At 41.9% G+C, this 26,807-nt stretch overlaps 1 protein-coding gene and 1 non-coding gene across 2 annotated transcripts in view; both read right to left on the bottom strand.

The window, feature by feature from the left end:
• Window positions 1–274: 274 nt before the first annotated feature.
• Window positions 275–26,807, bottom strand: part of KLF12 (KLF transcription factor 12) — a 662,522-nt gene continuing 635,989 nt past the window's right edge. Inside the window, exon 9 of the mRNA XM_070408949.1 lies at window positions 275–382. Coding sequence (XP_070265050.1) covers window positions 315–382 — 68 coding nt within the window. The 3' untranslated portion in view covers window positions 275–314. The remainder of the gene's footprint in view (window positions 383–26,807) is intronic.
• On the bottom strand, window positions 15,039–15,231 carry LOC139007952 (U2 spliceosomal RNA). The gene has a single exon (XR_011471075.1). It is a non-coding gene; the product is annotated as a U2 spliceosomal RNA (small nuclear RNA).

The raw sequence follows: 26,807 nt of genomic DNA, 5'->3' as shown, positions 1-26,807 counted from the left end.
CTGCCGTGGCCTGGTGCTGCCCCCTCATCCACTCCACCATCTTGCCTGCAGGGCGATCAATCAGAGCCAGGCCCCCCTGCCCGGCTCCCTCAATGCCTGAGAGCTGGGTGGCAGCCCCGCCCCCCGCCGCTGCCGCTGGTCATCGTCTGCTGGGATTGGCGGGGCGATAGGGCCCCCGCTCACACCCGCCTTGGTCTGGCACCGCCTACTCACCTGCTCCACCATTCCACCATGGTCCCACTCTCATCAGGGCCCATCAAGGCCAGTAGCACTTCCACTGTTGCCCGCTGCCAGCGCTGTGTCGCCAATGCCCATCATGTTCCACACTGCCCCTGGTGGTCAGCGCACATCATAGTGAGCGGTCGAACTCCTGGTCGAACTCCTGGTTGAACAATTTGCATATTAGGCTTTTATTATATAGGATTATGGCTAACTGCCCTAGAATACCATATAGCCAGATGGTCTAGCCAGTCTCCATTGCAGATCCCCTGACATTGATGGAGCAACAGCAAACAGAGCAATGGAAGGTACAGTATTGTACCTCAATATGCGGAGTCTTGGGTGCTGAACTCCATTGCCAGCTTCTAATGAGCTGAACAGATCTCCACAGAAGACTCCTTTTCCCTAAACTAATGATTATGTTAAGTAAAAAAGCCAGACATTGAAGGCCACATATGTATGGTTACATTTATCTGAAATGTACAGAATTGGCAAATGCAAAGAGACATAAAGTAGAATAGTAATTCCGGAGGTTGAGGGAGGGGAAATTGGGAAGTGACTGCTAGTGGGTAAGAGGTTTGTTTCTTTATGGGGTGATGAAAATATTCTGGAATTAGTGGCGATAATTGTACAACACACACACAGTGTCTTGCACACACAGACAGAAGCACCTACCCCAGCCTTGGGGAAAACTGGATGTTGAACTTATTAGCAAAGTCTCCCCAGATGTTAAAAAAACCTGAGGTCAAGGAGGAGTTAGCCCAACAAAGAAGGGGGTGGTAAAGGCAGTTGGGAGGTGGAGGAAAGCCATTCACAGGATTCAACCAGGTACAAAGGCACATAGACAACAGAAAGCAAGTGATTTGGGAGCAGAAATCCTAACAGAGGAGCAGGCTCCTGTGTTGGCTGAACCATGGCTGAATTCCTCCTGAAGGACTGCCTGTCTCCCTACATCTTCAGCTGCTTCCTTCAATGGTGAAGAGAGAAAGATAAAAATGACCAGTCTCCTGCCATAGAAGAGCTGGCCTGAGGTGAGGGTTAGAGAAAGACAGAAGGAAGATAGTAGAAATAAATAGATATTGGTTATAAAATCGTGTGACAAGTGACTTCAAGGGATGGACATTTAGTGAAAATCAGGGGGTCAGATTAAATAAGAACAGAGGTGAATATTCTGGCTTACGCAAGAAAATGCCTTTGTTAGGCAAAGTAAGATTTTCCATTTAGGGGGTGTTTAAGCCAGGAATATGTGGGATGTTAGCTCTCGCAGTGGGTGCAGCATCTCCCCTCAGAGTAGGAAATGAAGGAGTGGCCCTCTCAGCTCCTGACTGGGCTCCATGGATCCTCCCCAAGCCACTCTAAGGGCACTGTCTGGGCAAGGGGAAGAAAGGGACACTTTGGCAAGTGATGTCATTATGCAGTAATGAGTAAAGTAAGTACAAGTAGATGTGTATGTGAATGGCAGTGATTCATGAAACCAGGAATCAGTTAGATCTAGGTAAATCTATCATAATGAAAGACAATATTAGTACAAGTGGAAGAATGGAGGAAGTGTACAGTTCCGGGGCAAACCCTTTCAAGGAGAGGAAGTCACAAAGAGAACTGGGAGAATGAGAACAAAGGACAAAAGGACCTAATGGAGGGGGAACGTGGAGGTGGCCATGGAAAAGAGGGCACAGTCCATCAAGCCTTTTCTGCTGCCCAGTCTCCACGAGGACACCTGTTTATGGCCTTTGGAACCAGAGGCAAACAGATAAAAGGAGGTTCGTGTGCCTGCAGCAGGAGGAGGAGGATTGAGAATGGTGATCATGGAAGTGTTTTATACTTTGAGCCTCTCCTTCTACTTTAGGGAGACAATGACAATGTGTTGCAATCGTGGAGAAAAGATTTTTGAATGCAGAAGAGCAACTAATACAAAAATGTACTGACTACCCTATGTCCCTGACAGCGCTCTCAGAAACACATGTCTCTTGGCAATACCTCTTTCCTAAGTCCACACACACAGACCAGCAAGACCAGGACAACCACTTGAATGTCACATAGCTGTGGAGTCCAAAATGATCTCCTTATTTCCCTCTCTTATCCACCAATATGGCTCTCTTCCTATGTCTTCTCCCAGAAAATATCACCATGGTCTCATTGTGTAGGCCGATAACATAGAAACTGTTGCTATCCTACCCATTCAATCCACACACCCAATCAATACTCGAGTGTCTTTCAATAGTCACTTAATGCTCACACCAGCCCCTTAAGGTTTGTAATTTTATGCCCATTTCAAAGATGAGGAAATTGAGGCTCAGAAAGTTTCAAGTTACATGCCTAAATGTGGCTTAGCTAGTTAGTTAGTAATACAGGAATGATGAGACATGCAAAACAGCTATCATTTCACTCAAACTACAAACCAAAAATGACCTACAAGGTCCTCCAAGAACTAGCCCCCTGACTCTCCTCATAGATTATCCCTTACTGCTTTCACCTCCTGTTCCCTGTTACTGTTCAGGAATTCACACTGAAGGTCCTGGCTTGGCACCTGCTGTATCCTCTCCCTGGAAATACTTCCTTGCTGAGTCACCAAGATGGCTCCAGCAAGGCCTCTTCTCTGTGTCACTGTGTTAAAGACTCCCACTTTGAGTGCTCTTTCTAAGAGAGTGGCTCTCGCCTGGCCTCCTTTTCCCCCTTCCCAGCTGTATTGTTCTCCAGCACATTCATTCACCACCTAATGTCTAGATCTGAGGGCAGGACCTTTGGTAACTTCCTGTCTTTGGTACCTAGAACACTTATTGCTGTGGAGAGCGTGGATGCTTTATAAATATTTGACAAATGTGAGTTCAACCTGGCAAATGCCTCTTGGATCCATCTGTCTTCCCCATGTCTACTGTTCTACCTTGGCTCGGGTCACCTCCATAGCTTGTCAGGACTCCTGCCCTGACCAAGTGATCCTCAATGATCTCCCTGCTTCCAGCCTCTGTTGATTCAAATCCATCATTCACCTTTATCTGATTTTTACATGGATACCAATGTTACTGGGATCCATTATTCACTTTCATCTAAATTTTACACTGATGGCAAAGTTACCTTTTTATTATACTCATCTATCATGTCATTTACCTCTTCAGAGACCTTCAAAATCTCCACTGCCTACCATAAAATATGCATTTCTTACTTTGATATTCATAGTCCTTTATCACTTTGCCTCTAATTACATTTACGACAAAATTCCCCTAGTAATATCCTGTGCTCCAGACATACGAAGCTGCTCACCAGTCTCTGCAAATACCAGGGATGATCAGATATGTTGCATTCTCTACCAGTTGGAATTTTTCAAAAACCAGTGCAAATGTCACTACCAAAATAATAAATTTATGGGAGAATATTTGAAGAAAGGGACAAAGAAAAAGAAAAGAGGAAAATAAAATAAGTTCACTGCTTTTGCAAATGAGAGCTAACCCACGAATAGATGAAGCAAAGATTGGAAAAAAGATGGAAAAGAAAATAGAAAGCAGGCTAGAAACAGGACTATTAGAGTCCTGATGTTGAAAGACAGCTGGAAACTTTTGAGTTTTATTTGGTAATATAAAAATTACTTACTTTTTCTACCTTGTTTCAAAAGGCTTAAGGTTTATAATAGCTATGGTTTCTTGAGTAGAACATATACGAGGCCAAATTCTGGGCTAACATGTTTTCATGCCTTAACTTATCTAGTATTTGCAAACCTATGGGAATGGTGATGTAACCCCTGTATTTTATTTGAAAAAATTTTAGATTTAAATTATTTGGTCAACACCACAGCTGGTAATGGACAAATTAGTTTTTAGAGCCAGGAAAACCTGAATCCAAGCCTCATGCTCCTTGCTTATATCACGTGGATACCTTTGAAATTTGGAGATGTGCTCTGAGTAGTTCCTTTTTCTGTTTCATTTCTTCCCTCTCTTTTCTGGCCAGGCTGTTAGATCCATGGCTACACATAGCAGCATACTTAAAAGTACTATACTGTACTATACTATGTTACAAAGCACAGAGCCATTTTCTTACAACAGCTACCTCTGAATTTCTCCTTTTAAACTTTTTACCCAGGGTAGGTTTCAGTTGTCGTCTTTTATAAAAAAAAAAAAAAAGAAGAAGAAAAAAAAATCTTCAAAGTCTTCAGTATTGTATTTTTAATACCTAAATTTTAAAGAAAAAATTCTGAAATATATGCCTAGTGGAATTATTTACATTTAGGGGACAGCATATAGTGAGACCCTTAAGTGAATGAGCTTTGAAGTCAGAGTTGTCTGGGTTCAAATCTAGCTGTGCCATGTACTTGCTATGAGACCCAAGTCAATTTTCTTAATTTCTCTCTAAGCCTCAGTTTTCACATCTGCAAACTGGGGACAATAATGGCACCTACCCTGTAAGAGTATAAGGAGGCTTCAATGCCAAGTATTACTAAAATTTAAAGTGAGTAACATAACGCAATACTGGTAGAACTACTTATAAAACTACGAATAGAATAGGAAGTTCATCTGGAACCTCCTTTTATGCAATTCAGACCTGTCTGACTGTGCTTACAAACTGATAATATTATCTTAAGGAATCCAAAGGGGGGAAAAAAAGAACCTCACAAAGGAAGGAGTCAGGTGGGCAAGTCTTTGTCATGGGATGGTGCAACCTGAAGATAAACTGGTTATAAACTTGGATTCATCTTCCCCTCACAACTCTACATCAACATCATGGACCTGTGACTGGTGGGAGTGAGAAGCTGGCTAATGGAAACCTCTAAGTGTGCTTTCAAAACACCATGACACACTGAGGCACAAGCAGTACTAGTATTCCATCAAGCAAGAGAGAATTGTGGAAAGGGAAGAACTGCATTCTTCTAGCTGCACCTCACACATTGGGTAGCTTTAGTGTCTCAAAGAGTGCTGCATCAGTGATAAAAGGATTGGTGTTAGCAAGGAGGTCAATTATCTGTAAGGAGAGCAGAGTCTGGCAAATTAGGGAACCCAAGGAGGGAAAAGGAGGCTGGTGCAAAAGAAAAAAATATTCTCAGGTAGGAGGCAACTGAAAACAATGGGATAGTTCCTCAGAATTTATAAGACGTTATAAACATCCTCAAATAGCAGGTACAAGAGTGGCGAGGAGAAATAGCCAGGGAAACCTAGCCTAGAACATCTGTGACAACCACCACGTGAAAGAGACTAAGCTAGTGCAGAATGTGGTAGACTATCACAAAATGGCCATAAATTCTTCCCATCCATTTGTAATATAAGTTTGTAGCTCCTCCCATCAAAGGCAGGGCTTAGTTTCTTCTTTCCTTGAGTCTGGAATTGGCCATCTTATTGCTTTGGCCAGGGGCACATTAGCAAACTTGATGAAGGGCCTAAAAAATGCTTTCAGTGGGAGGATCCCTCTTCTGCTGCTCTTGGGATCCCTACAACAGCCACCATGTGAACGAGCCTAGGCTAGCTCAGTTACCTTTTTGTCCCTGTCAACAGCCAAGAGATGTGAGTGAGGACATTGGCTTCCAAGCTTACCACAAACATGACTGATTCGAGCTAATACCAAATGGAACAGAGGTAGGATGTCCTAGCAAAAGCCATTCCAGCACATATTGCTGAACCACATAGAATTGTGAGCTAAAAGGGGGTTATTTTAAATCACTAAATTTGAGCTGGTTTATAATAAAGGTTTTACTTACTGACATCCATAGATACATTCATCTATCTATCCATCTATCCGTTTCTTCACCTTTTTCTCTAAAAGGTACACACGGTTATTTACAACAAAGAACTGAATATTCAATAGTTAATGGAAATATTAAAAGATAGAGGAAGTATATACACTGGTCATGAGGTCTAATATGATTTCTGTTGGTTAGCATTACATTTAACTCTGAATTTCTTGAAATCTTAACCAAAAAGCAAAATATGTGAGTAACATAAAGACAGATCAAACACAAAGTTCCAGTTATATGCTAAGTACTTCACATATGTGGTTACCAATGTTTTCAGTTTTGTGAGCTGGATATTACTATTCCCATTTTACAGATAAGGAAATTGAAGACTTGAGATGTTTCTTTACCCAGCTAATATGTGAAAAGCTGAAATTTAAATTGAGGAGTGTCTGAGTCTAAAATCCATACTCTTTCTAAACTCAGGCAGATAAGCTACTGTACTTTATAAAATGTGATATAGTGTATAGTAAAAGGTACTCTAAATCTTCTAAATGTCTCCTTTCTTCAGAGCATTCACTACTGCCTTAGTTCCAAACCCCATCATTTCCTAGATATACTCTTGGGCTCACCTAATAGCAAGTTTCTGTCCATCCATTCTTACCCCACCTCCACCCCGTACAGTTTTGTAGGAATGACCTTATTAAAATTCAAAGATGATTCTTTCAAGTTCCTGAATAAAATTGTTCAGTGACTCCCCATTATCTTTAAGATCACAGTCCTTCTATCCATGTCTGGAGTTTCATTTCCCCCCATTCACCACTAGGCTTTCCCCATTCTCTGCTATACTGACCCACTTTCCAGTCCCTGAGCAATCACCATTATCTAATCCTTCATGCTCTGCATTCCCAATTCCTTTTCTCACTTCTCAAGACTGCCGCAGCCCCACCCCACCTTCTGCCTCAAATCTTTCCAATCAATACTACTTCTTCAGGAAAGCTCAAAGATCCCTAAACTGCCCAGGCTGAATTAGGCAACATGAGGCCTCCTGGATATGCCTTTAAACTTAAAACTCATACTCACTGTAGGCAGTTAGACGGACATGAGCAGAGCAAGGATGCTGGGCCAGGCACAGAAGGTGATTGGGGGGAAAGCCCTGGGTGCCTAGCAAAGGACAATTGTAGGATGGGACCTCACCCCCAGGAATATTCCTTCCCTAGCCTATCACTGGTCATGCAGTTTGGACCCCCTGACCTTTCCTCTCTAGAGATAACATCTAGGCCTCAGTTGTATTTCAGCTCCAGGCCCAGAGGAGCCACAAAACCATCCACAGCTGACCTCAGGACCAGCTGCATTGAATAATGACCCCTTGCCCAGGTGCCAGCCAATCAATCAGTGGAGATCACAACCCTGGAAGGACACACCTGGAAAACTGCTGAGATCATCCCCTGGGGTCTCCCCTAAAATCTCCATCCTTAAGACACTTAGGAGGGAGACCAGTTCTCTCTCCTTCCTGGGAGCCTGCCCATTCCTTTCCCTTCCCCCTTTCCCTCTCCCACAGGCACATTATTATTAGCTTCCTCACTCCAAGCTCCAAGGGCCCTTCTACCTCTTTAACTTGTTTCCTAAGCACATTTCTTCTAGAAATTACTTTTTCTACCTTTGTGATTTGCCAAATAAATGTTCTCTTATAGTTGGAGTCTTGGTTCTGAATTCCTTCCTAGCCAGAACTCAAGTATCGAAGTTGCTGAACCCAAGTCTGGTCCTACCCCAGCAGTCTAACAGTGGGTGCTGTTTCTGTTGCCTACAACAATACCATATCAGACTCTATTGAGGAAGAGAGTGTGTCTTGTTCATGAGTTTGTCCATAAGCCCAGGGCCTCTCCCCGCACCCAATCATTCAAGGAATATTTGTTGAGAGAGAATAATTGTCTTCAACAACAATATTCCCAACGAATGCAGTAGTCCCCGTACAGCTGATTTGAAGAAACATCTCAATTCCTCTGTAAACTCTAGGCCTAGTTATATTTAAAGTGATCCTATTGCTTCAAATGTGTAGCCTTTCAAGATCAAATATGAAAGGATATGCTGGGGTCCAACCCCAATGGGTCCAGGGATCCCCAAAGGTGTGGACGGAGTCGGCGAAGAATGAATGACATGGAAACTGGTTTCAGTTCATCAGCATAGCGAGGTTCTCCCTCCAGGATCTCCAGCGAAGTTCTGGTCAGGATCTCCAGCGAAGTTCTGGTTAGGAACTCCAACCAAGTTCTGGTCAGGATCTCCAACCAAGTTCTGGTGCCATGTTCTCTCGCTAGGTTCTCCAGCTAGGTTCTCCAGGTTCTCCAGCCAGGTTCAGTCACCAGGTTCTTTAGCCAGGTTCTTTGCCATGTTCTGTCTAGGTTCTCCAGTGAAGTTCTGTAACCAGGTTCTGTCCAGGATCTTTTGCCATGTTCTCTGGCTAGGTTCTGGTTAGGATCTGATGAGGGTCTGATCAGGGTCTGATGTTTATTGTCTTGTTACATTCGTATTTATACCAGCCGATTTTAATCCTGTCAATTCTATTACAAAGGTTAGGGCGTTTCTTATCTCCATTCCAGGGAGTAAAGATTATGTAGCTTAACTACCCGCCTGGCACTTAATTAAGGGGTTGTATCCCCTCCCTAACCTCAGGGAAAGATCCCCACCTGGGGAAACAACCTTTCTCCGAGAGGTGACCTTGGTTAAAACACATGGCGCTAAAGGGAGCAAACATATTAAGAACAGTATGCTATACATGCCAGGTCCATTGAAACACATGCTGTGCAGATGTTTCTTTCCTTCAGCGACTGTGTCAAACAGCAAGGACGGACCGGCCTCCGGCAAGGATACACTTTAGAAGGGAAGGAGGAAGGGTTCCCAAATTAGAAGCTTTCAGCTTTGGACACTTTGACGGCTTCTCCTGCACTGGCCACACCACTGACAGTCTTTCATGACATTCATGCCCCGGACTTACCTCTCCAGCCAGACAACTCCCAGGGCCACACCTTCCCTTTCCACCCACTAGTGCAGTGTGGTAGCCACTCCCCCAACTGAGGCACCACAGCGGGTGTGTGTGTGTGTGTGTGTGTGTGTGTGGTACCATTATGGAAGAGAACAGAGAATCCTGGGAGAGATAGGGAATTTGGGTCAAGAATGGAGCACTATGGGATAAAACAGAGCATTTGGGGAGAGAATGGAGAATTCTGGAGAGGAAGAGAAATGTGGGGGGATGGAGGATTCTCCACTGGAGGACTGTGGTCGCATACAAAGGATTGTGGGTGAGAATGGAAAATTGTGAGCTCAGGGGAATTACAGGAAAGAAGATACTGTGGGGAGAGGAAAAGAATCATCCGATGCTCTGCCACTGCCTTTCCCACGGGCCCACCGTGGGTGGTTCTGGCCACGCCCTCAGCCCCTCTATCCCAGGTCACGCCACCTTCGCTCCTTAATCGCCTCCCCTTTTCCCGCCCCACAGCTCTTCTGCTGGAACTACACAGCTGTTATCTATGGACATCCCGCAACATTCCATCATAGCCACTGAGAATTGTGGGAGAACACAGACATTTTTGGGAGAGACAGAGGATTGTGGAAGAAGCAAGGACTTTGGGGAGAAATTCGAAGTTGTGGTAGATATAGATAAATGGTCAGTGCTTTACCTGGTCCATCCTACAGGAGCTATATCCCCTCAGATATGGTTGTGCCCCTGTTCTCCATCTGGGTCACGTCCCCTCTTGCTTTCACACCCCCATCTCCCCTGTCTCTGGGCTCAGCTACTGTCCAATCACGCCCGTGAGTGTCTTCATAGCCACACCCAACCTCTTGAAGCCGCGCTCCGGCCCCACAAGGACCACACTTTTCTTGACTGAGCTATACCCTTCTCTCTATCATGCTGCTCTTTTCACTAACCCTCTACCTTCCTGCTTGGCCCTACCACAACTTCTGAGGCAAAAGTGCTTTCTTCCTCCCAGGCTGCTCCCTCTTCTTGTAGCCAGTCTGGGTCCTGTGAGCTCAGGTGTGGGCACACTCCTGCCCCCGGGGCCTCGCTCCCTGTGCTCTACAATAGCCATGCTCCCTTCTGTCCACCATACCCCTTCCGTAAGGCTGTGCCCTAGGGTTCCACCTGTATCAAGGCCCTATCGGCTAGGCCTTGGCAAAGGCACTCTGTCCTAACCAGATAGCCTCCCTCACTCAACCACACCTTACCCTCCAAGGCCACTCTCCTAGTACTGCCCAGTGCTCATCCAAGTTCACTCTCCTCCCAGGATAGCCACACCCCATTCACTGGGCCTGGTCAGGCTCCTCTTGTCCAGCCAAGTCCTTTCAGCCCAGGCCATCCCTTCTCTCACCCCCACCACAAGTCTGAACTCCATCATTGCCACATCCTGACAATCAGCAATCTGCCCCATTCCCTGCAAAGCTAGATGTACTCTCCCAGTTTAGCTATTAACACTTCCTTTCCCCACCCCCGCCTCCCCCACTACCACCCCCCAGAAACCCAGGAGGAGACAGGGCTTCTAGATCTCTTGAGAAACCCATTCAGCCCCAGAGCTTGGTTCCAGGAGCATTTATAGAGTAAAGTGAGGCTTGTGGACTCATAATTCTTGCCTAAAAAAATGACTTTCTTCAGGTTCCTCCTACCTCTCTAAACAGGACTTGATGAGAAGCAACTTGATTATTCAGCGGGGAAACAACTGGTGGACAGCTTGCTGACCAGGTTTCCTCTTGTGATTTTTCATATCCACTAAGCCCATGTCCCTTCTAGCCAAGTTTCATGTCCTCTAACTCAACTTGTGGACCAAGTTTGTTCTGGCTCTTTGTCTTTTTTAAGTTTTTTTCTTTTTTAAATACATTTTATTGGTTTTTTACAGAGAGGAAGGGAGAGGGATAGAGAGTTAGAAACATTGATCAGCTGCCTCCTGCACACCTCCTACTGTGATGTGCCCACAACCAAGGTACATGCCCTTGACCGGAATCAAACCTGGGACCTTTTGGTCTGCAGGCCGACACTCTATCCATTGAGCCAAACCAGCTAGGGCTGTTCTGGCTCTTTAGCTGACCTTAAGTGCCAGGCATGAGCAGGGGATAAGCACACTGCTTCCTGATGTTTCCTCCAGGTGACCTTTCCTAGGCACCTGGCGCCCTGTTGCTGTCCAGGGCCTGTCAAAACAACGCCATCCTGGGACTGAACCTCCGGTTGCAGCCCTGAGCTCTGAGACTATTCTGCTGTCCTTATTCTTTCCCTTTAGGACTCTGGGTCCACAAGAAATCCGCGAAGAGGTTATAACCAGCTTTCTTTTGGAGGTTTCTGAACAATACATAGGAATAAACTTAACCAAGAAGGTGTAAGTTTTCTTTCATAAGGTGAAAACTACATGGGTGAACTTGCTAGGTAAATATTATAAAACACTGCTTAAAGAAATTTTAAAATACATAAATAAATGGAAAGATATCCCGGGTTTGTAGACTGAAGTAATTGTGAAAATATTCCTATTAACCAGAGTGACCTAAAGATTCCGTGCAATCACTATCAAATCTCAATAGGGCCAAGCCAGTGTTGCTCAGTGGTTATGACCTATGAACCAGGAGGTAACAGTTTGATTCCAAGTCAGAGCACATGCCTGGGTTGTGGGCTTCATCCCCAGTGTGGGGCATGCAGGAGGCAGCCAATGAAAGATTATCTCTCATCATTTATGTTCCCATCTCTCTCTCCCTCTCCCTTCCTCACTCTGAAATCAATGAAAATATATTATAAATAAATAAATAAATCAGAGTGGATTCAAGATGATCACTATTATAATGTTGCTTTCAATCATACAGGCTTCGAGTGGGAATTGAACTGAATACAGTCATGGGAGAGCATCTCTAAAGTAAGCTTTATCCACTATGTGCATGAGGGTAGAAGAAAGGGTGAGAATTTTGTCTTAGATTATCTTTCTTTTCATTTCTCTGTCAGGCATTTGACAGAATCATGCAGATGACAATTGGAAGTTACACTTTCTGAAAAGAGTATTTTGTACTGAGGCTGCACCCACATGTTCTGGGAACTAGAAGAGAAGTAAAAAGTTAAATTTGATCTTAAAGTCAAGAACCTAGATCAGCACTCCTTCAGCATGTGAGTTTTCTATTGCTGCAAAACAAAATCCTACAAACTTAGTGGCTAAAAACAACACAAATTGTGTTATCTCACAGTGACCCACCAACACTGTGTGATAGATCCTTGCTCAGGGTCTTCCCCAGCTGAAATCAAGGGACAGTCCAGAGCTGTGATCTTACCTGAGGCTCAGGGTCCTCATCCAAGTTCACTGTTTATTGGTAGAAGCCAATGCCTGTGGCTCTAGGACTGAGGCATTCAGCACGTAGAGGCCCCCACTGTTCCCTGCCACCTGGCCCTTTTCCCATCATGGCAGTTTGCTTCATCAAGGCTACTGTGAGAATCTCTCTGCCTGCTAAGGGCTAGCTCAGCCAGGGTAATCTCCCTAACTTAAACTAAACTGATTAGGGACTTTATTATATCTAGAAATTTTCTTCCTTCTTTTGTGAATCTTGGGGGCTATCTCAGGATTCCACTGTCCACGCTTGAAGTGGAAGACATTGCCCTATGTTAATATTTGTTACTACTGATGTTGCTGCTGAGATTCTTGAAGATCCAAGAATTGCCTTTCACAATTTTCATTTGGGGAAACAAAATTATCTTTTACCTTCACAAAACTAGTGCAGAAAATAGTTGTCTCTTCTTGGCCACTTGGATATATTTCAAATTGAAGAAACTCTTAAAAATATATTTTTATTACAATTAAACTGTGGGAAGCTGTGTGGGAAAATCAGACTAGTTAGTTGAAAGAAATGTAGATCATGAAAGAGACTCCACAAGAAGAGGTCAAGGTACCACTAATTAAGAAAAGATTGTGTTGAATAGCCAGTCACCTGGATTAAATTAAATCTATTTCCTTGGATACAAGGCGCCTGGACTCAAACAACCAGTCTGTTCTAGAATCCCTCTGTGCCTTTTCAGTAACCCACAGAAAATTTGGTATTCAATACTTGGAGTCCATAAATCCATTTAAAAAATAAGAATGCACATTACTCTCTGGGAGGTCTGTTTTTTTTCTAATGAGCAAAGAATAAAATAATTATCTCACACAATGCTGCAGGTGTAGCATGCAAGAGCAACTTCAGTAACTGTATGTGCAATTGATAATAGGTCTCCAGTGAAAGGACATTTTTGGATCTCCCTTTTCTCATAGTTTCTTTTCTTGTAAAGTAGCTGATGCCAAAAATAATTCAATTGCTGTTAGGGGGGCCTTCAAAAACTGCACTCATGCTATTGGGTCCTTTGTTTAATACAATCTATCCATATGCTTCAGGTTGGCCTATACAGAGAGCTCAAACCTTTGTGAATGCCCTTGGGAAAAGATGCATTGCCTCAGTTCTGAGTCACAAAAGGCAGTTTCTTGACTCTGCCTCTGACTTATATTCAATTGTGTTGGTGCAATTTTTAAATGCCAATAGAGCTGAAAATATCAATAGTGTTTCAAAAATAAATTACTTTTTGTTCACATGTAATTGTGAAGTCCCTGGATTAGGAACTGTGAAGTCTAGTTGAGTAGCATTATTCAAAGATGCATTTGTGTCTGATGTTATGAGCGGCATGGATTCCTTTGTAAACCATTGTCCTGACACTAGTTTACAAAATGCCAGATGCTCCAGTGGAAAAAAACAAAAACAAAAACAACCACACACACACAAAAAAGTGGTTCTGGATTTGAAACTAATTAAAAACAGAAGGTTAATTTTAAAAATAAAAACACTTTTATTGGATTAACCAACAAGTAAATTGAAAAACAATAAAAATTAATTTAAAACACTTCTGAGTTCTAGAAATACTGTTGCTGGCCGCCTGTCTCCCCCTTCAGCCCTCAGCAGATGATTTACCTTATTTCACTGAGAAATTAGACCACCCCAGGCAGTGTCCCTTCAAGCTCTCTTCCCACATCTTCAGTGCACACTTAGCAGGTGCTCCATGAAAGGCTGTTGGAAGAGGAATGGGATCCAAGAATGCCAAAACCCATTGCTGGGTCCTTTACTCTTGTCAAGTACAAGAGATACTCTCTTCTTAATAATGCCGCCTAAAGACCTAGTCCTCCACTTGTGCTTTGGCTTCATCCTCCAAAATAGTTCTTAGATCCTCCTTGTCAAGGACCTGGCTCCCTTAGTCAATCCTCTTGAATAACTTCTCTCTCTCCATCTTTCCATTAACAAGTAAACATGCTTCAGCTCTCATTTCTGATATGTGTGTGTATGTGAGTGTATGTCTGTGTACATATTACATATGTGTATGTCACAATTTATTTAGACTTTCCCTTGTGAAAAGCAATTTGGTTTGTTACCAAATTTTGGCTCTTATAAACACATGTCCTTGCACACAAGTGTGACAATTTCTCTAAGGCAATGGTCCTCAGAGTCCTATTTCAGAGCTATTAGGATAAAATCTCCAAGGCTGCGTCTTAACAGCCTTTAAGATAATTCTAAGGAGCAGCTTCAGTTGAATACTACAGCTCTAGAGTGAGTGGGCCTAAGCCATCAGTCGGACATTCATAGCGCTGCCTTGGAGGCGGGCCATTGCACCGGCTTGTGGCTGAGTGGCGCTCCCCTGTGGGAGCTCACTGAGCACCAAGGGGCAGCTCCAGCATTGAGCATCTGCCCCCTGGTGGTCAGTGCTCGTCATGGCGACCAATTGTTCCACCATTTGTTCAATTTGCATATTACCCTCTTATTATATAGGATTCTGTTCACAACTGTATTAAATTAGTAGACTAATTGACACCTTTAAGATATTACCTCCCCTTTCTTAAAAATTGGGTATTTCTTCATTTATCTAGGTTTACTTTCATATCTTTAAAGGTTCTTAAATAATAATAATTCTTTACATCTTTTAACTACTATAAAGGTTGTTTTTGTTATCTATTTATAACTTATTGCTATTGTAAATTGCATCTTTTTTATCATGACTTTTAATTGCTTATTAATAATGTTGAAGAAGGCTATCAAAATTTACATGTTGATATTTATCAAGTAATCTTGTAGAGTTTTAGTCCATCTAAAATATCTTTTAAAAGAATACTCTATCCTTTGTATGACTGATTTTATCCCCAGGGCATTCCCCATTCCCCAAAGGTAGTACAATACCAGGTCGATATGTAATGTGGAAAGAGCAAGTTCCTACTCCATCTCCCTGCTCCAAAAATTCACTTAATATGTTGTCATGGGATAGAGGGCTTATCAGAACTTAAACTGATAAGAACAGATACTTATGCTTGATCTTTTCCAAAAGGCCAAGAATTGATTATCATTTTTTTTATGTATACAATCTTACTGCAAATGACAATTTATACACACACACACACACACACACACACACACACACAACACACACTAGAGGCCCAGTGCATGAAATTTGTGCACGGGTATGGTCCCTAGGCCTGGCCTGCGATCAGGGCCATCTTCACTGAACCCACCCCCTCCACTGCAGGTTGCCCTCTGTGTGTGGGGGGGACCAGTGGGGAGGGGGCCTTGGCCTGGCACCACCTGCATCCCCCGTCACCCACCCCCAGTTCCTGTTGACCCAGCTTCCGGGAGCACTGTCAGCAGGCAACCATCAGCTGGTAGACCCCTTCAGGTATTGCTTCAGCTGTAGAAAGCCACCCTGCAAAAGGTCATATCTTTTCCCTCATGGCCAGTGGTAATGGATCTTGGCCCAGTTCAGGATGACTCAGAAAAGTCCTTCTAGTTCCACAGCTCTACTGGTATTGACTGAGGCTGTGTTGGGACTACTTCACAGTTCAACTTTTCCCTCTCCCAATCCTGCTTCCTTCCCTATCCTCTCAATGGCACTTCTTAATAAACATCCTGCATGCCAAACTTCATCCCAGAGCCTGATTCCCAGGGCACCAACTAAGACACAATGATTTGGGCATCCCTGATGTTTGCGTGGCTTGTTATCAATCAGAATCTAAGGAATCTAAGATTACAGAGAGAGAATGCCTCTGGGTTGTTGGGCAGAATGTAAGTTCCATGAATGTGGGTATATTCATCTGTTTCATTCACTAATATATTGCACACATGTACAAAGGAAAAATATACTGAAGGATATAGGGAGAACCTTGGAAGAGAGAATAAAATAAAAAAGTTTTGAAACCCAGGACTGTAGCCAAACTCAGGCGTATAATGAGGACACTGAAATGGGTGTCTCCCCTTGTATCACTGCCTTTGAAAACCACAGGTTGCTGCCTCCCCTGCTGAAAGGAGTCCTCCATTGCCTGTTTTTATTCATATCACTTTGTTCAGAATTAAAGTCCAGAAAGGAGTGTCATGTGTCCTAATCCTGGCTCTCAGGGGCAAGGATTTTTTTTAGCTTTGGAAGTGGGAGATCTCATCTCTTCCTCTCCAGGACTTTTAAAATCAGGAACTCCCCACCAAACAGCAAGGGGAGTTCAGATGCTGGGCAGCCAAAAACATGTAAAACTGTAGCTTCTATAATTGTACTATTAGGCAGTAGCATCTTAGTAAATGTTTAACTAGAACTCCAGGGGGAAAGAAGCATTGATTTGTAGTATTTGCCAATTAAGGAGATGAAAGTATCCCACTATGTCCCATTTCAAGCTACCAATGTGTGTTTCAGAACACAGAGTTGGGAAGAGATGAACTTAATTCTCTCATGAGCCGGCTCATGAATACCAGTATGATGATAGTTATGTTTGATTTCTCCTTTACAAAAATATGACAAAAAAACACCCCACATTCCTCTTTAGTTACAACCCTTAACAGCTGATCATCACTTGCTAACTCCACCACCTCAAATCATTCCTTCCTTATCTCTATGCTAAGTCCATCTACTCCATTATATATCATCTAATTAAGTCCCGGTGGCCAATTCCCTAAACTCTTTTCTGTGCTTGTTATAGCATTCTCTACCTGTGAATTGCTGTGTCTTTTATGAAACTCTTCTGTTAGTGTCTGCAACACCACATTCTTTTGCGGTCTCTCTGATTCTCATCCTGGTCTTTCTCAGCCTCTTTTATAAACGCCCCCCTTTCTGTCCTCCCTTTGAAAGCTAGGCTTTCCCGTGGCTCCGTCGTGGCCTCTCTTCACAATCTACCATATCATCTACAAAATAGAGACTCCTGAGTCTACATCTTCAGGCCCAATTCTTTCCATTGAGGCCCAGACCTATACCAGCAGTTGGAACTGCTTTGGGATAATTTTATCTGGCTGCTTCCTAGGCATTTCAAATTTGATAAGCTTAAACCTGAACCTGATGCACTTAAACTTCCACCCATCTTGCTCCTTGCTCCACCCCCCATCTTTTTCCACCACCCCTAGCCAAATCTTCTCCTTATATGTTCCTTATCAAAACCAGAAATATGTGATCTTCAAGTCTCTTTTCCTAACCCACATCAAATTATCACCTAGTCTCATACATTCTTTCATTTGAAATATAATGGCCTAAGATAAAGCCAAATAACTCTTGACGAATGCAATATCTTCCTTACTGGCTTTCTTGCCCCACTACAAGTTATTTGAAAAGTGTTCTTGTTCGAAGACACATCTGAAATTGCCACTAACTTAAAATCCTTCAGCGATTCTCAAAAGTTCTCAGAAAAAAAAATTATAGTTCATTAGCAAGACATTCATTGTCTGTATGGCTAATTGCCAATCCTATTCTTCTGCTACACAGCAGTAAAGTGATTTTAAGAGTTGATCCTTGCTTCAGAGGTAGACCCTGTTTAGTCTAGCCAATCATGATGATCTCATGCCCCTTGTCAACGATTGACTTAGGAATCCAGGGCTAAGACCACTGATGCTGGGTGACATTTATTGATGGAGCTGTGTGTTTATGACTAAGTGGAGCCAATCTAAGACTGAAGTGAATAAGCTTTATTCCACAAATAAGAGAGTTCTCTCGCTTCCCATGTTGAGGAGAAACAAACAAAGAATGTAGCCTTGATTACTCTTGGCTACTACCTTAATAGGCTGAAATTGATGTATGAAAGACAAAGCAGAATGGTGAAAAAAGTCAATAAACTCTAAGCATGTCATGACGTATCTTACTTTTTTTAGGTTGATTTGAAGTCATCCTAAACATTATAAGCTTCGTCTCTCCTTATTTGTCCTCTTGCACTCAAAGTGTTGTCTGCAGACCAGCAGAGCCGATAGTACCAAAGAATTGGTTAGAAATATGGGACTTCAGTCCCCACCCTTGATCTACTGAATCAGAATCTGCATTTTAATAAGACTCCCAGGTGATCGTATGCACATTAGAGTTTGAGAAGTGCTGCTCTTGACCAGTGGTTCTTGAAGTGTGGCTCCCAGGCCAGCAGCAGCAGCATCGCTTGGGCCTGATTAGAAATACATGTGCAGAGGCCTCCAGACCCGTGGAATCAGAAACTCTGGGGGTGGGTCCCAGAAATCTGTGTTTTAATGGCTGCCACTTCTCCTCCAATACCATTTCTATTTTTAGGTAATACTGCTACAGTCTGTCTCTAGACCACTTTTTGAGAAGTATTGTTTACAACCACTGTTTTCTAAACTTAGCCATAGGCTGAAACCACGCAGAGAGCTTTAGAAATTACTTATATCTGCACCTTATCCTAATAGAATTCTGACAACACATTTAGAGGGTAACCTGGGCATTGGGTGTTTTCAAAGTTTGCAGGGTAATTTAATTTCCAGATAAATCTGATACCACTGAACTATACTCTAACCATATTAGGCTACTTTGGCTGTTTCTCCACAACCACAGGCTTTCTCTTTAGACCAAATAACATGTTTTTCCCCACTCACTTGTATTTCTTTACCAAACTGACTTGTATTTGCCATTCACAACTTTGTGCAAATATCACTCACCTCTTCCCAGGGGCTTTTCCTGATGGCCAAGTTTGGTTTCAGTGCCTCTGCCATGTACTCGTGTGGCAGCCCGAGCAGCTTTCACACTGTACTCATTTCATTTCTTCTGACCTGTCTTCCTCATGGAAGTCTTTCTGAGTGTGGTAAGTCAGCCATATACACTGTTTCATTCCCCAAGAGTAAAGGAAAACTGGCGCTCAACAAGCATTTGTTGAACATTAGGGCAGGGATTGTGTCTTCTACTTCCTTGGTGGTTATAATAGGTCCTCAGAAAATATTCATTAAAGTTTTCATAATTGCTTCTTAAAGGAACTTTTTAAATTTGAAAGCCCTCAAATAAAACTAGAAAAAATGCTATAGATGTAGGAAAATTAAGGGAAAATAAAACTAGGTAAACTTAGCTTAAACACATCAGTTTCCTGCTGTATGAGGACTGCACCTTGTGTAATTGAGTTATTTTTTAGTGGGACCGGGAGGTGGGTAAGACTGGATTACCTTGATGACTGTATATAACATTGAAACGATTAAGAGCTTGGATTAGGGGGCAGGTAACCCCAGCTTTGCCACTTACTCATGGTATGTCTCTCAGCAGCTGCTCGACTTTTTTAAGGCTCAGGATCCTCACTTCTAAGATTGGAATAGTAATGTGTGCCTCACAGGGATATGTATAAGTCAAATGAGACAATATTTTTCTGGCATGTAGCACATAATCAGGGTGGTACATGGTAAATGCCCCACTTGTGGGAGCTAAGAGCAAAATTCCACTTAGACTCATGGGCAGAATTTGGTGCCATCTTTGCTGATCAAATGATTTTTTAAATATAAGCTTGATCTCCTCCGACTCTTCTTGTTTTATATTTAATTTCCGATTATCCATGGACAAAAGCAGAAAGAAACTTTTGTTACTCCCTCCCTGCTGTATTCACAAAACTATGCTCTTATAAATATTAGTTTCAATTTTTTCTCCAGAACAATAGCTGCATTACAAAGTCATGGAAACTTCCTAAAGATGGCCAGAAGGAACAGAAAGATGAGTGGTGGGGGAAATTTGTGGGTAACTGGCTCATGCAACAAATTTTTTTGTTTGAATTGTAAGTCCCAGGGATGCAGATTTCCACAGCAATCACCAAGCTGTGTGAGAGGAAAGGAATCATATAATGCCCCTGGAGGTTGAGTTGTGGCCCACAGCCATAAAATACAGCCCTTTGTGTGCTGAATGCTGAACCAGGACACATTAAGTCAAGAAGTGTTTATTTTATGGGCATCAATAAAGTGAAAGCATAAGGTGTATGAACCGAATGGGGCTGGTCAAGGACAGCTAATTCCTGCAAATACCTTGTTACTCATTGAATGTAAATGATCTACTTCTGCATTTTATCATGTTTACACAATGATATTTTGTGGTGGCTGCTTCCAGGATTATGTGTATTTTTAATCTGGGAAAGTCCAGGGCTTAATCACCCTTACGCTGAATAAAAAAGGTCATTGGTAAAAATCAGGAACCAATTTAAAACAAGAGAGAGATGGCAAGTTTTGCCAAATGTGTACCCACTTATTTCAATATTTGCTTAAACATCCATTGTCTCGAAGCAAGAAATGGCTTCTCACATTGCAAATAAAAGACCAGGTGTTTTAATTGGGCAAGCAGCAGCAGCAACAACAACAACAACAACAAAAGGAGTACCCTCAAATGGTGCCCCCTGCCTTCCTTAGCCACAGAGGGATACCTTTGTGCGGATATAGTGGGTAAAAGGGATTAGGGTAAGAGGAAAATAAGCAGAACCTCAAACTTCAGATACAATATTTTATTTAAACGATGTATCATCCTATGAAGTCATGACTCCCATTTTACAATAAAGAACCTGAAAATCAGCAAGCCTGATTTATTTTCGCAAAACTCACACAGCTAGTGAGCAATGGGGTTGGTCACCACCCCTGGGTGTATCTGCTTCGTTTAATCCTGAGTTTTTCTCTACAATATGAACTTCTTTTATTTCTTCAGAAAAAAATAAATAAATAAAAATAAAAAATATTGTGGGCATGTGTGTTTTCTTTATTTATTGTACAACTTAACACCTGTAATAGATGAGCTCATTAGCATGTAGTGGTCAAAACATAGGCTTGGTTCTAGCTCTCCTAGTCATGTGACCTTTGACAAATTTGTTAAACTTCAACTTGAAGTTCAACTTTAAACTTGAACATCGGTTGCCTGATCTGTACAGTGGAATAATGTCAACAGCAAGATCGTTGAGCAGATAAGAATAACAATCCTGCAAAGCCCCAAGAACAGTGCTTGGGATAGCAGAAATGCCCAATAGACGTTAACTGTGGTTTGCAAGTGCATTTTGTGCTCAGGCTTTAGGTAGGTGCTCAGAAAGGATACAAAGTTGAGAAATACATGATTATTGTCCTTGAGGAAATTGGCCAGAAAATAGAGAGAACTTGCCTTTAAATATGGTTTAGGGGTTTGTTTAATACAGAGAAGAAATATTTGGGGGTTTTGGATTTTGTATGCTGAATAAACGTGTTTTACATACCTGAAGATTATTATTTTCTGTGGAATTTCTACAGCATGAAAATTCATCCCATTGAATTTCAGCTCATTAATAATATCCTACCAAACAACCTGTTCAAGGACAGAAAAAAAACTCTCCTAAATGACAGACATAGAGTGGTTTAGAAAGCTTAAAAAAAGACTAAGTTAATGTATTCATAAATTCATAAATATGATTTTGACATGGATAAATATATACACATATAAAATACATAATCTGAAGCTGTTTTATGATGCAACATTTCTAATGTAAATATTCCCAGCAAGGCATTAATACATTTTTTTAAAAAAGTTATTTATCCTCTGTCACCTTGACCAATTCTCAACCATACCCCAGAGGGGCATTCAATTCTCCTAGAGGAAAAAAACAGAAATTTACAGGGAAAAAAGTATGCCACAATTCTCTCAACCTATTTTTTCATTTCTCATCTTCTTCCTATTTTCTCTTTTTTATAAAAAATTGGCATTTGATGGCAGTTTGCAGTCAAATAGCACACTGCTCAGTTTCGATTTGCCCAGAACACTCAAATAAGAGAGATACCTTCAATAAAGCAATTTGTAGGACATTTATTTTCTAAACATTTTCCATTTGGGTATTAGATGAAATATCCACCTGGGTGTTCGATTATGTGGACTCCAGTGCATGAATATGTAATTTGACCATTCCTCCTACTCGGCAGGGAGCACGCAGCTCAGTAACACATCCTTTACCTCTTTGGCAGACTTTTCCTGGGCAAAACGATAAACTAAGTAAAGTTATTTTCCAGGACTCTTATCTCTCCTTCATGAACTTTTGCAATGTCTCCCTTTACCCCTGCCCACTTCTATAACTCCCAACCTCTGCAAGTAGCCACAACCACCACAAAAACAGCACAGTCACAGGAGGGCAGTGCTTGCACTATCTTTGTTCCTCCTCTTAATTCAAAGCTGCCCTTCTCAATACATTTATAGATTCATTCTAAGTTCATATAGTTCATACGGTTCATATTAAGGTGTGATAAGGCTACCACTTTTGCCCTTCCAGGCTTGTTGAGTAAGTGATAAGAAGCCTTAGGCAAATAAATGCAGTCTAATGTGTAATTTCAAACACCAAGTGAACAACTAGGGAATATATATACTGGGGAGGTGGGCTAGAAGGGGTATTGTTAGCTGACCCCAAAATAAAGTAGTTACCAATCTGTGTATGCTTCAGGCAGGTATTGTCTCATCCTTAGGTAGCTGTGATGTCCTTTGTCCCCACAATTAAAGCCGACATTCACAAAGTGAAATATTGCCTCTACTTTTACAGGGAGACCACTGGGAGATGGCTCCAAACCCAATGGGAGGCAGTGGTAATAATAAAAGGCCCCTTGCTTTGGATCTGATTGAGAACCAGGGCATCTCAAGGACAGAGTGTTCTGAGAGAGGCAGAGGGACTGAGCCACCGTGTGCTGTGTGCTGGACTTTCACCCAAGTTCACAACACAGACAGGTGGCTCCTGCTTCCTTAGGGAAGGAAACACAGGGAGGCAAGTGGCAGGAGTTGAGCTTCCTGTATGTTCCCTTCCCTCCTGAGCAGTAAAGTGGGCATTCCTTCCCTTCTATGAACTTGAGAAGCCGGGGATGACAATAAAGCTCTTCCTGAAGTGACTTTGGGGCCGGCTCTGCACCGTGAGCTTCATCTATGATGTAATCACGTGGACACCTCACAACCACGGAAGGTGGTGTTCCTGCCCCCCGTGTTAAGATGGGTCTTCTCGGGAGGAGCACTTGGCAAGCACCACTCTGCGGAAAACTGAATAACCATTCGGAAACCACTTCCATCTGGCCTTCAAGCGAACCCTCTCCCCTCGGTGCTGACATTTTCAGTGTCTTCAACCTTCTGTAACAGAGCCTGTAGCTCTACCACTATAATTTTATCAAAAGTTTTTTTCTTAACCTCTGTCCTCAAAACACAGTTACAACTTTAAAAAAACAAACAACAACAACAAAAAACCTAGCTCCTTTGGCACAAATGGAGAAGAATCTATTTCCAAGTTTGGTCGAAATGCCACATCACACCCACTGTCAGCATCTGACTGGGGCCTCTCTGTTTTCCTTCTACACATCAAACAGGTCATATCTGTGCATTGACGCCAACAGGCCGATGGCATTTTCTTACGGGACAGGAATTGTTCACTGATAATCCATTCAAAAGAAGCAGGATTATAAGAAATAAGATGAGAGAGTCCTCCTTTAGCTGATAAGGAAGGAAAGAGGCAGCAAACACTGGTGCCTACTGGGAGCTTTATGGAGCAGTTGACCTTGAGACCCTGCTGTATGTAAAGATTAAACTGCAACTTCTGGTTAACAGATTTATAGAGTTTTACAAATACCTCGGCCTCAATATTTGTGCCTTTATCTACTTCTGAACTTTATTACTGCTCTGTGTCCAATGATAAACACAGAAAGCCAAGAGATTAAACGATGAAAAAGAGTCAGAAGGTTGCCTTTGTCATCTTCGGTGTCCTAAAGGCTTTAAGAGAGAGGCACCGCTTCCACCAGTTAGAGATCCACTACCCCTCACCTTGCACAGGTGACAACAGTCACCTGATCAATAAAGGCAAAGACAAAGAGGAAGTGGTCGAGAGCTATGGTGGAAAACAGCTAGGCGATGACTCCCAGTTTGTTGCACACACAGAATCTAAATAGATACTTCATTGGATACATTCAGCACACTGGTGAATAAATATAGTTACACATCATAATGAAGGGACTCTTGCTTTGATTTTATGTGAATAAGGGCAGCCACATCAGTGTCAGATGCATTTTTTTAAAAAAATATACTTCTTTATTGATTTCAGAGAAGAAGGGAGAGGGAGAGAGAGAGAGAAACATCAATGATGAGAGAGAATCACTGATCGGCTGCCTCCTGCACATCCCCTACTGGGGATCAAGCCCGCAACCCAGGCATGTGCCCCTGGCCGGAATCGAACCTGGGACCCTTCAGTCTGCAGGCTGACACTCTATCACTGAGCCAAGCCGGCCAGGGCAGAGATGCATTTTTAAAAAAAGAAATGCAAAAACGTTTAGGCCCCATGTGGCCTGAATGACTTTAATATTACAGAATCCTTCACAAAAGACAGGAAATTACAATGTTGGAATAAAGTACATTAATATTGGAATAAGAAAGGAAAGATCAACTAACAGTGTGAGGAGGTGGCCTGTTTCCACTTGCCCTGGATATGAGGAAGTATTGTGTAAGCTCATGCCTTGTTGCTCCTGAGGTCCCTAGTGTCACAGGGGAAGCTACCAAACCATGTGAATGCTACGACTTGAGGGAAAGCAACCTTTCAGACCAAAATATTAAGTTTCTAATCCCCAGTTCTACCTACTCAGCAAGAGCTATAGTCAACAAATTTTTTATTTTTACTTGAGGAAAACAATTTCTTTTTCTTTTTGTCTATTCTTTAAAATGTATTTTAAAATTATAGTTGACATAAAATATCATATTAGCTCCAGGTGTCCAGCATAGCAATTGTACATTTATTTTCTGATTTTAGTGAACTTTGTGTACCAACTATCATTCTGAGTTCCAAAACTCTTTTCATCATGTAGTATGTCTTTAAAACCCGACCAATAGTCAACTAATCAGATGAAAGCTATTTCTAAATAGATACTTATGTGAGTTATGATATCAATTTAGGGTTTTCCAAATGTGAATTGGCTTAAAGATTTTCTTTGGAAAGATGCAGAAGTATTCAAGTCACAGAAATAAAAAGACATTTTTAAAAAATTGTCATAAGACTTTGTGGATTGAAATAATGAAAAGTGAATCAGATGCTAAAGAGCGTAGGCACTGGCAGAGAGTCTGAGCAGAAACTTTCAGGTAAATTGGCACCTTGTAATTTTAATAATTTTTGAACTTTTCACAATATATTCATAAAAGTCTATTTTCTAATGTTTGAAAAATGGAATTTCCTACTTTACCATATGTATATAGATAAGGAAGTTTCAGTGAAAGGTTATGGAATGCAATTTGATAAGCCACCTACTGATCTTAATTTGACAGGTGAAAAAAATTTAATTATCAGTTATTTCACTATGCTTTATTTAAGAAAGCATAACATATATATATATATATATATATATATATATATATATATGTAGCAATGAGTATAATACACATAGTCAATTTCTTAAATTCTCTCTCTCATAAATATATGATAGTGAGAGAATTTAAGAAATTGACTCACATGATTGAAGAGGCTTAGTGAGCCTAAAATCTGATGGGCTGACTGGAGACTCAGAAGACTTGTAGTTCAAGTTTAAAGGCAATCTGCTGGCAGAATTTCTTCTTGCTCAGAGGAGGTCAGTCTTTGTTCTATTAGGCCTTCAACTGATTGAAAGAGGCCCACCCACATTATGGAGTGTAATCTGCTTTACTAAAAGTCCACTAATTTAAATGTTAATATTATCCATAAAACACATCCTGAGTAATGCTTGACCAAACATCTGGCCACTGTGTCCCAGCCAAGTTGACAATAAAATTAACCATCCTCATGGATAAGTTGGTCAGTGTGAGAAACAAGGACACCTGGATTTTCTTTTTTTTAATTTTTTATTTTATTGTTTAAAGTATTACAAATAGTAGTATATATGTCTCCTTTTTATTCCCCATTGATCTCCCCCAGCCTCCCCTACCCCACAGCATATGCCCTCACCCACCCCCCATCCCAGTGTCTTGTGTCCATTGGTTATGCTTATATGCATGCATACAAGTCCTAGAGGTTAATCTCTTACCCCCTCACCCCCTGCCTTCTCACTGTAGTTTGTCGGTCTGTTCAATGCTTCTTTGCCTCTGTATCTATTTTTGTTCATCAGTTTATAATGTTCTTTATATTCCACAAATGAGTGAGATCATGTGGTATTTATCTTTCGCTGACTGGCTTATTTCACTTAGCAAAATGCTCTCCAGTTCTATCCATGTTGTTGCAAATGGTAAGAGTTCCTTCTTCTTCTTTTTTTTTTTTTTACAGCAGCGTAGTATTCCATTGTATAGATGTACCATAGTTTTCTAATCCACTCATCTGCTGATGGGCATTTAGGCTGTTTCCAAATCTTAGCTATGGTGAATTGTGCTGCTATGAACATAGGGTGCATATATCCTTTCTAATTGGTGTTTCTGTTTCCTTAAGATATATTCCTAGAAGTGGGATCACTGGGTCAAACGGCAGTTCCATTTTTAATTTTTTGAGGAAACTCCATACTGTTTTCCACGGTGGCTGCACCAGTCTGCATTCCCACCAGCAGTGAAGGAGGGTTCCTTTGTCTCTGCATCCTCTCCAGCACTTGTGGCTTTTCCCTGGGTAAAGTTGGTCAGGGGGAAAGGAGAGAGGCAAGTCAACCAGAGGCTTTCAAACTGTAATTTTTATGTTGTGTCACACACATGCCCATGTGTACCTAACTAAAATCTGCTCTTTGTCTTCTTTTCTCTTCCCTTTCA

This window comes from Myotis yumanensis, unplaced genomic scaffold, assembly GCF_028538775.1.
Source record: "Myotis yumanensis isolate MYYU_CA2020_CCGP unplaced genomic scaffold, mMyoYum1.0.hap1 SCAF_3, whole genome shotgun sequence".
NCBI classification, from domain to species: Eukaryota; Metazoa; Chordata; class Mammalia; order Chiroptera; family Vespertilionidae; genus Myotis; species Myotis yumanensis.
Note: the sequence above shows the minus strand (reverse complement) of the source record. Positions and strands in the feature narration are given on the sequence as shown.